Source organism: Sphaeroforma arctica, assembly GCF_001186125.1.
Source record: "Sphaeroforma arctica JP610 unplaced genomic scaffold supercont1.257, whole genome shotgun sequence".
In the NCBI taxonomy this organism is placed as follows: Eukaryota; class Ichthyosporea; order Ichthyophonida; genus Sphaeroforma; species Sphaeroforma arctica.
Genome location: NW_014040301.1, coordinates 26,707 through 37,599, shown reverse-complemented (window position 1 = coordinate 37,599; position 10,893 = coordinate 26,707). Strand labels below are relative to the sequence as shown.

The window sequence follows — 10,893 nt, the reverse complement described above, 5'->3', positions numbered from 1 at the left end:
ACATATGCATACTTAGCAAGATAATTGGATGTCGGGGAGGCTGAGTGATCAGCTTCAATCAAGTATACCTCGAGGCAAACATATGGCAGGAGTCACAACTTCATAACCTACTTGTAAAATTTCTGAACTATATATTCTATGATCAGCGGGGTCGAATGCAACGTGTATATTGACATACTATTCTTATCCTATTAGATTGTGCAATACCATAGCTATAGACTGGTTCATTCCTGATGTGTCACTACTACTTATTTGATGATCTTTCATGCCCAACGCACGCGTTACTGTGAGATGATTTGCAGCTCTATCCCCAGTTTAGCATTTATATAATGTACCTTCTGATCCGGACATTAACAGCGTTTCAAGGGCCAATCTAGACCATAAATAGCAGAGTCTATTTGACCAAAATTCTGTTAATTGTCTGAAGAAAAGCACTAGTCGATATAATATAATCTACTTGCTATATCAATAGCGACGTATATCAGCAGCGTATTTAACATGCACATTGGCAGTTAATATATTTACGGTCCTGATATATATAGAATGTCGCTTTATTTGAAGCTGTTATAATAAGCCGTCTAATGGCTGCATTGTCCAGCTGAAGTAATGTATACTCGTCACATTCCACAGAACATCCCAAATATCACGGTGTTCCGCTTTCTACGTCATACGTTTTTGGCGATTTTTTCACCCCTACGAAAGTACACTATCATAGCGCTCACATACCGAATTCATCCATGGTCTGGTGCGGCATTGGCTTACCCCCATCCTCGCTTCTCGACCGAATTATGACGGATAACCTGGTCCGTCTCGGTATTTCGTACTCTGCACTAACCCACTCCGCGGCACTACACGGCGCAGACCCGATCCGTACCACAGAAGTGGGTACTCTACTTAGTAGGTCAGCAAGCGAATATATGGAGCACTCGATAGTAACAATGTTTTGTCAACACCGGCCCGAATTGACTCAGCACATATCTTCCATTGTCGACTAACTTGGCCCAAGCTTCAAACGGGAATTTACTGACCACTTCTTCCCATCAATCTTTCCTGAACCACTACAGCGACTATGAGAGCTACACCATATGTTCATACATTGTATCATACATACTTGCCATTTTTGAAATAAATAGTATTATCCCTACAGACTGGTTTAGCTTTGCTATCTGTCCTGGTTTTTGTAACTATATTCAAAGTCCCCTAAATTACCAATAGAATACGAATTGGCATATTTCATTATGGTGTCTACCTTTTCCCGACAATAACCTCTATCGTTTGGAATCCCCGGTCAGATCACATCCTTTGACTTCTAAAATAATGGATAATGAATATGTACATGATTCTCCTTTACCAGCAGCTGATTCTAATGAGCCTAGAATACATCGAAAGTAGTCTTTTTTCCTTGAGGGTTTGTAGTCCAGTGTGTGGTACGGACATATATATTCTGATCGATAAACCCCAAGTAATCGCGATATAGAAGTCAATCTCTCGAGTTAGTCATATGAGTCTCTCGAGTTAGTAATACATATGGTTACAAACGATATCTCGTTCTGGTCCGCATATTTAACGCTACGACAGATATGCTGAAAGTTTCAACAGTAGTTATATCTGGATCAAATGTTGGTCGTATACAAACGATATAGTCACTTTCTAGGCTATCGAGATAGAGTAGCATCCAGCGCGCCAGAGTGTACTGTCTTTAACTTTGTATCTTTGTATGCGTGTGCGGAATTTCATGGCAATACTTGTGTATTCAACCACGTATGCGTACACTCCAGTAGATACACATATGCTTTATGTACCAAACGTAGTACGAAAAATTCACACAGATATCTGGAACCGGCAGTAGAAAACTCATCATACGAGTCAGGAGTCCGTATGAGAATATATAATGAAATATGCAGATAGCAAAGTGTACTGTTGGAGATCGTGCCACAATATTAGGGTTTCTGTGATTATACACAGCTGCCCAGTTGGTACAGTACAGAACTACACAAGGGATACAGTTCAACTGCGCAGGAAAAGTTTGGCTAAAATTATCCAAAGAATTTGCTACCGAAGTGATATAAACGATGGCGGCCCAGTACAAATGGAATAGATGGTTCATATTCTACTACCCTTAAACTGAAGAGTGTAGCGAAATTACGAAATCGAATTGAGCAAGCTGGCTACAAACAGGCTCACTCGACCATAGCCCTATGATTATTGTACAGTTATCAAATTGTTTGAAAAGTTTTGATCGAGTTTGGAAATTAAATGAGTTTGAGCACCATTTTTTTTTTGTGATGAAAGGGCGCGTTTCAAAACGAGTTGCAAAACCAAACCAAAAAAAACAACAAGTTGATTCACGAATTTACGACATATTTGACACGAGTTCCGAGCCAAAACACGAGGTGCTAACACGAGTTCAATTTAAAACCCAACGAGACCAAAACTTTTACAACAATTTGATAAATGTAGTTAATATTTACATCCAATGAAATCACGAGATTAGGCCGACCGGCGGACAGAAATGTTTTTGAGAGTATAAGAATGGGTTTGAAAGTGTAGCGAAATGGGTTTGAAAGGAACAAAATGAATCTGAGAGTAGAAAATTGCCAAACTAGGGTTGAAAGCGTGGCATATATAGTTTTAAGAATAAGAGATTGAAGTTGAGAGTAGCAAATTGGGGTTGAAAGTGTGGCCAAAACGGGTTTGAGAGTAAGAAAACAGATTTGAGAGTAGCAACAAAGAGATTCATAAAAATAAATAAAATACCTAGAGGGGTTTACAAATACTTTTGGTTTTAGAGAGTGAAAAAAGCAGGCCGAAATCGAGTGATTTCATTGGATGTAAATATTAACTGGTGTGCTTCACTATACCAATCCTCATGATTGGAGAGTGGCACTACAGACTGGTGTGCTTCACTATACCAATCCTCATGAATGGAGAGTGGCACTACAGACTGGTGTGCTTCACTATACCAATCCTCATGATTGGAGAGTGGCACTACAGGATGGCTGTACTATACAGCTTGTTCAGATGTTCAGAATAAAAAGTCATATCGTTGTTCGCGAGACAAATTAAAGCAAATAAACTTGGCCCACCTACGTCGTCCCTAGCAGAATGACTATTTCTAACAACAGTTTGCTATTCGAGATACGGAAGACACTTCCCGTGGCACCATATGTATACCTCGTAGTACATAAAAAGCTGAATCCGGGAATATACTGACAATGAAGGCTACTATCGGTATGTAGCTCCTTGCATATCAGTAGTTTAACCTGAAGTGCCTCCAATATGAAAAACATTTTCTTTTTTTTGAAATTGAACACATTGTCAAGTATTTTAGTGAAGCAAACTAATATTGGCAGCCCGACACTCGCATTGAGTTGACAGTACAATTTATACCAGTAATCTCTAAGTATTGGTGTGCTTCGCTCATTCTTTAAGAAGCTCTTTGCTATGAATCTACATCTTCAGAGCTCGGCAACGGTAACACGGTATCGAAGAGACTGAAGTTCGCTACGAGAATTCCATCGAATGCAACGAACATAGCTTCATCTACTACATCCTCCGGACTTCGCTCGCGATGTCCTGTGTCTGTGTGATCGAACATATCCACAATAGCATCCTCATTTACTGAGGTCAGGCTCGATACGTGACGCAGTTTTGGCTCCACCAGCCCGCGTCGTTGCAACCCCACGATCATTCCGTGTGTGGCACTGGAGCTTCCGGCACTGGAAACATCAGAGGCATTGTCTCGAGATAGTACCTCTATACTCGTAGCTGCGATTAAAGGCAGAGTTTCGCCATCTGGTATCCCCGCAGTTGTATCGCGACTTGTTGTTCGTTGTGAATATGGGGAAGTTTCATCTACAATGTTCACGGCTAATTTATAAGCAGCATCGGGGCTTAAATTTTGCGGCCGATTGCCAACCGAGTCAGTTTGCTTCGTGCCAGTTTGTGTTTGCAGTTTGTGTGCGGGTTCGTTTGCCGTGTCTGCAACACCAACTCCGGTGTTCAAAACCTTTGATATCACACCTAAATGTACTTTTGAAGTAGTTCCATTTCCAGGCATCACCCCCAGGCGAGGCATGACATGTATTCCGCCTCCACTGTATCTACGGTTTTGTTTGATCATCGGTGATACTGGTTGCGCTTTGGATATCACTGTAATGATGATGTATAATATGCATTCAACAATTTATAGACATAATGTATATGCACGTCGCAAACTTCGCACCATCGATACTGTCCTCCTGATTTTGAAGGTGTTTTGTACCAGGTACTGGTAGCCCAGGAAAGCAATATAACCACTCCACCGCATCCGATCAATGACAATTCTTCCTATGTACGACGGCTAAATTGTATTGAATAAATTCAGTAGACAGACAGACAACACACACCGGTGCACTTCACTTTAAACACGCACCTAAGGCGATGCTACAACCCCACCTAGCTATTGTGTAATAATTTAAAGTATAAACTAACAAGAAATACAGAAGGTGCAAATACAATTGGACCTTGGTCAAAAGCGGATACGAAGGCAAAGCAAACAAAAGAACTCGCCTGTGTTATCGTTGATGAGCTTTCGAAGTCCCAAACTCGACTCTCCCCCTATAGAGCCATTTGGCGGAGCGCATGTTGGGCTTGAGCCTTTCGAGGTGCGTCTCGCTTTCTCTACACTCGTCTCTGATCGTCTGCGGAGAAGAGACTGTTGTCGCACAGCCTTGATATGTTCACTGACCTTGTTCTTGCTCACACATGCCACCATATCCGCGAACTCGGCTTGCCAGTGAATGTCATTTGCTGTATAACTGCTTCTTGCCTGGTGTGTGTGCCGTATCCAAGGTGTTTTAAATTTAGATTTGAATTGATAATGTGTAGTATAGATATGTACAATGGGACCACAACTATAGAACCGTGACCCATACATTATCCTTGACTGTGATCGCAATCAAATCACATAGTTACCAGCCGCAGTACAAATATAATAAACGACCTACACTGTAGGGTTGGCGGCGTGAAATAAACTGGACGTATGTCCTCCGCACATAAAATATAGTGAACTCTCATACTTAATGTCGCAATACAAAACGGTACGTGGTCATAAACGTGTGTGAAATAATCGGTCGCATTAAATTATGGCGTTCACGACCGCTTCGAACAATAGTATACATTGTGCAACAACAGCAGAACACAGTGTACGGTTGCAGTCTATCAATACTTGTATGTGGTGTTCCTTCGCAACATAATTACTGTACAAGCACACCGACTCTTTTACTATTAGAGAGTGTTTTCTCACACGGAGAATAGAGGTCTTCAATGTATCCTGTCGCGCGCATAGTCGTATATAAACATGTTTGCCGTTAAGTCTTGGCTTGGTTCTGTGTATTGCGAAGCAACTTGACCTCAAGTTGTTCATGATACGAAGCACCCACACTGAGAATACTACGCACGGAGATTGGCATCCTCAAAGTTTAAACCCTCGGTTAGAAAACGTACCTGAAAGTTGTCAGCACAGGCCTCGTCAATGGCGTCCAGCACCGCAATGATCTCAATGCGATTGCGTATCACTTCCTTCGCCGTTAACCCGTAGAGTGGTGATGACCTGTCAATGGGGTGCACCACATTCCAGGGCAAGTTCAGTTGCGGCACACTGAAATTCATCCCTCGCACTCGTCCCACTTGTTGGTTTATCTCGAAGTTCAACTCCTGTGCATGTTTAAATCAAACACATGAGCGGATGTGGCCACCATATAAACCGAAGCCATAGCTGCGCTGTCCGTTCCATACTCGGAATGTAGATCGACAACAAAGCGTGTTCTCCACATATGTCTATAATCTCACACGGACTAGAATGATCACACACAAGGGGATCTAGACATGCAACAAAACCTGTGTACTCCTACTTAGGTCTATAGTCACTAGGCACACACATAGGAATATGGTATTAACTCCCACACTCACGAATTGAATATATTCCTGTAGAATACACACACACCACAACCCTGCCTTATTCGATGTATTGAGCATGTGAACCTGTTGAAAGGCAATTGTAGATAACTAGATCTATCACAAAGCGGTATAAAACTGAGAGCCTATCAATAGGAATTGACATCTACACTTTTAGTAGCATACTCTTGAGTCTATGAACGCCTTCCGTGTGGTATGGATCTGTGCGGGTGAGAGATCGTAAAGCCAATGCACGCGATTGGCATAGTAGGCTCAGTTCACAGTCTATCAGGATACTCCCGCTCTCAGTAGGTTATAAAAATATGTGATAGACGCATGAAAATGCACTCCTTTGTTTGTGTTTGGATTCTCTACTCTCAGAAAGCTGTACTTGCCTGCGTGGTGTACTGCTCGCCATGTTCATTTGGTTTGTACGAGACACACAGCAATGTGAAAGAAGCCGCGCACAGCTGAGCCTTACGCACGTTCGCTATGCGGAATACCAGACAGGGCTCCTCACCCGATCTGTACTCGCCCTCTGTTTCGTCCCTAGAATGTTATGAATATATGGATATACGAAATCACTGAACATGGGTCCCTATAATGTTATGAATATATGGATGCACGAAATCACTGAACATGCGTCCCTATAATGTTATGAATATATGGATATACGAAATCACTGAACACGCGTCCCTATAATGTTATGAATATATGGATATACGAAATCACTGAACATGGGTCCCTATAATGTTATGAATATATGGATATACGAAATCACTGAACATGGGTCCCTATAATGTTATGAATATATGGATGTACGAAATCACTGAACATGCGTCCCTATAATGTTATGAGTATATGGATATACGAAAGCACTGAACACGCGTCCCTATAATGTTATGAATATATGGATACACGAAATCACTGAACATGCGTCCCTATAATGTTCCCTAGAATGCTATGAATATATGCATAAACGAAATCACTGAACACCCGTCACTAGAATGTTATGATTATATGCATATACGAAATCACTGAACACCCGTCCCTATAATGTTATGAATATATGCAAATACAGAATCACTGAACACCCGTCCCTATAATGTTATGAATATATTTATATACAAAATCACTGAACACCTTGCAGGAGGTATATTCAACGGGCAAGCAGTCCATGACTTGGGGCAACTATACACCTCCTTAGGTGGCGTTGAGATTTGCCTGAAAGTAGCGCATATATTCGACAGTATCGAAGTCCGAGGGCCTGATATACAAACCATGTCACACGCAGATACCACGTGTCCATATACACAGACACGCATTGCGCAGATACTATATTATGCACCGATAAAGCTGTGTCAACACTTCCAGATGGCTGTGCCACGTCGCAGAGCGGGTCCTACGATTAAACTGTAACACGCATACGCACCGGACAGATGCAGTTATTGCATGTTCACAACAGTACGTGCACGCCTAACGCCAAAACACGCACACGTTGTAGGTAGCCTCCAGGGCGATATACACTGTACAGAGCTCGGCGGATACAGGAGATCCAGCCACGGACAAGTGTATCATCCGCTACAACCTAGGAGGATTTTAGACTGCCAACACATCCCGAACATATGGTGCTGTTTCGCAGCACACTCATTTCGTCTGCCAAGTACATACTCTTTCACGTGCGTGTGCTTTACAACAACTCCCTCTGTGGTGTTGTACTCGAATATACAGCCTAAGCAGTGTGTGTGTGTGTGTTATGGTGTTATGTCTGATTTGTATTGATAACGGCTGCGCTCAGGCTGCACATTCGTACAGATGTACTGTTGTGTGCACGAAGGCTCGATGAGACTTCAGGGTTTATGCACGCCAATGAGCTCTTCTACGTCTTCCACGGATGTATATTCCCATGTACTTATTTAGAACCACATGCGTCTTATCAGTTAATTTGTGGGTCCATACATTCACGTACATAAACATTTATTCCACACGTAAGCGTACTAAATTTCTTGGGATCATACAAATCTGGGTGTGCATCATAAATTAAAGCACAAGCTCAGCAAACACACACACACACACACACACATATATATATATATACTCATTCTGCGTACTCATTCGCTCTACACACGACCATCAAAATGACATAGGGATCATACTCATACAGGTTGTGCATATATATATATATATATATATATATATATATATATATATATATATATACATATATATATATATATATATATATATATGTATATATATATATATATATATATCTGCGCTAGATCGAAAACATATTGTCTGTTTATATAATATCCTTTAGACTCCCCCATGTACACACGTGCAGTAATCATACCCGCCCCGCGCATTTGGTACGAAGGTCAGACTGCTGGTGTTGTTGATGACGGCGTTTGATGAGAACATAATGTTGTTTTTGATCTTCGATGGCCGTGACAGCTTGGTGAATACTATACCGGTAATGGTAGCGTATACTAGCATGGACAGCCACGACTGCAACGCCGATATGAGGTTGGTGGTCACCTGGTCTGCACACATACGTCGAACAGACAGCCGTGTGCACACAGTGATGTGACAGGAGAACAGGATGGTGAGTACGTTGCATGGATGGTAAGCATATACATGCATATGTGTACACCATCGCATATACATGCATATGTGTACACCATCGCATATACATGCATATGTGTACACCATCGCATATACATGCATATGTGTACACCATCGCATATACATACATATGTGTACACCATCGCATATACATGCATATATGTACACCATCGCATATACATGCATATGTAGACACCATCGCATATATATACATATGTGTACACCATCGCATATACATGCATACGTGTACACCATCGCATGTACATTGTACACCATCGCAAGGAACTTTGATGTACACGTACTGGATACGTTACGTGTGCATAAGTATAAAAAGAGCCCCGAGCAACATCTGGGAGATGGTTGCGACAATCCACACCTGCGCATAAACTATCCTGCGGTATATGTCGTATGGCGCATTCAATTCTTTCGCAGCACAATAGTACCTCGATACTACTGAGCTACAGGCATGTCTAAGCGGGAATAAATTGTCTGAAAAAAACGTTGTGTGAACATAGAAGCCGAGGCAGTGTTCGTGTCCATGTGTCCGAATGCACAGATAGGGCTATGCTTAATCGCAGGGTGTCTAGTTAGCACAGTAAGCATACGTTTATACTATCTAGTGATATATAACTTTGTGCGCGAAGCATGCGTTTCCGCAGAGATACGGTCATACACGAAAGTAAGTTGGAATATAGTGTATACATACAGGCCTAGGAAGATGTGCAAATTCGCTCCATGCAAAAACCTAAGTTAACACACGAGCATACGATTGTATCAGCCATGTATCCATCTCTTTCCTTGGAACTGTCGATTTCTTATATCCGCACACTATATAGCAAGCTAACACAAGCCAGTAAAGCCCACAAAACAATCACCAGGTGCGCTATACTGGTGCAGTCAGCGGATAACCGATTGTGCGTGGTCATTACGATATAAACTATTTACACAGTATATACAAAGAATATTGCTTACGTCTTCTCCCTATATATTAGACAGTGACAGCTACAATTCATCACCGATTATGACGCGACACGCAATCACAGACACGACATAGAACGATCTCAGTCACTCACCGCCAGGGTATAATGCGCCATATCCTATCGTGTCCTGTGTCTGAACACTGAAGTAGTACGCCTCTGGAAATGTGAGCTCTTGGTCGGAAGGAGACGTATATGACTTTAACACTCCACCATCTATCCAGTACAGCGTGGCAAAGAAAAGTGCGCACGAGGTGTACATTACGGTGATCAGCACAATTAAGAACGGCCAGTTCTTGTCAACTATATCATGGTACCTGGGAATGTGCATATGTGCATTTATAAGATCAGGATAGGTTTGAACACGTGCCAAAAGATATTTACTTGTGCAGATATGCAGAGGAATTTCTCTTTGCCAAGCAACGTAAGAAAATGAAGACAACGTCAGTCTATCTGTCTCGACGACTCATCGATTTATACAACTACGCTGAACACACCAAAAGAATGCACTAACCAACCAGCGATACACATATGTACTGAAATGTAACATACATATTGGAGACATTGTACTTCACTGGGCACCCGATGTACTGTACGTTGAGAGTTCCGTCTTTCTTCACCAGTCGACAGTACTGTGCTATTTTAGGCTTCTGAGCAGCCCTTCGCCTGTAGATGTAGTCCATATTGCCCTAAGCGATGGCTGGCTCCATCTATAGCACCCCTTCACACCATTGCACATGAATGATATATAGGCTCTACGAAGGGTGGTGTGTATGTATGTATATGTGAGTACGTGAAGCCATGGTGACGATTCGTCAGGACAGCCATTTATAATCCTTCATGACGTGTACACTGACTACAAATAGGATTTTTAAATATTTACCCTTAATTTTACAATATTTTACATAAATGAATTTGTTGTTGCTTTTAAAATAAAAAAAAGTACCTCGAAAGTCGAAACTCTCTCTCTCGAGTCTCGACACTCGACAGTCTCTCGCTCTATCCCTCTACTCAGAGTAGTAGAGTAGACTCAGTCTATCTGTGGCATTTCTATTTATAAATACATGTTTTTATATATAAATACATATATATATATATATATATATATATATAAATACATATATATATACATATCTACATATATATATATACATATATACATACATACATATATATATACATATATACATACATATATACATACATATATATATATATATATATATATATACATATATATATACATATATACAATATATACATATATATATATATATATACATATATACATATATACATTATACATATACATATATACATATATACATATATACATATGTATATATGTATATAT

At 41.0% G+C, this 10,893-nt stretch overlaps 1 protein-coding gene across 2 annotated transcripts; it reads right to left on the bottom strand.

Moving 5' to 3' along the window:
• Window positions 1–3,250: 3,250 nt before the first annotated feature.
• On the bottom strand, window positions 3,251–10,649 carry SARC_04519. 2 transcript variants are annotated; one of them, XM_014301647.1, is made up of 8 exons: window positions 10,486–10,649; window positions 10,092–10,294; window positions 9,636–9,856; window positions 8,291–8,480; window positions 6,333–6,486; window positions 5,488–5,697; window positions 4,552–4,810; window positions 3,251–4,152 (listed from the first exon to the last, which is right to left on the bottom strand). In XM_014301647.1, exons 2-8 carry the CDS (start codon window positions 10,220–10,222, stop codon window positions 3,443–3,445), a joined length of 1,875 nt encoding a protein of 624 aa, XP_014157122.1. In that variant the 5' UTR covers window positions 10,223–10,294; window positions 10,486–10,649; the 3' UTR covers window positions 3,251–3,442. The 2 variants fall into 2 exon arrangements, with proteins under 2 accessions (XP_014157122.1, XP_014157121.1); XM_014301646.1 differs by lacking the exon at window positions 10,486–10,649 and having other exon boundaries at window positions 10,092–10,376.
• Window positions 10,650–10,893: the final 244 nt, after the last annotated feature.

Bases quoted from the DNA above. Each gene is read 5' to 3' on its own strand.
- SARC_04519 (XM_014301647.1), bottom strand. From the start codon at position 10,222: ATGGACTACATCTACAGGCGAAGGGCTGCTCAGAAGCCTAAAATAGCA. The intron at 5,698-6,332 runs GCAAGTACAGCT...AAACATGCACAG, and splicing joins GCGAGCAGTACACCACGCAG to GAGTTGAACTTCGAGATAAA. The intron at 4,153-4,551 runs GCGAGTTCTTTT...TCATCATTACAG, and splicing joins GCTCATCAACGATAACACAG to TGATATCCAAAGCGCAACCA.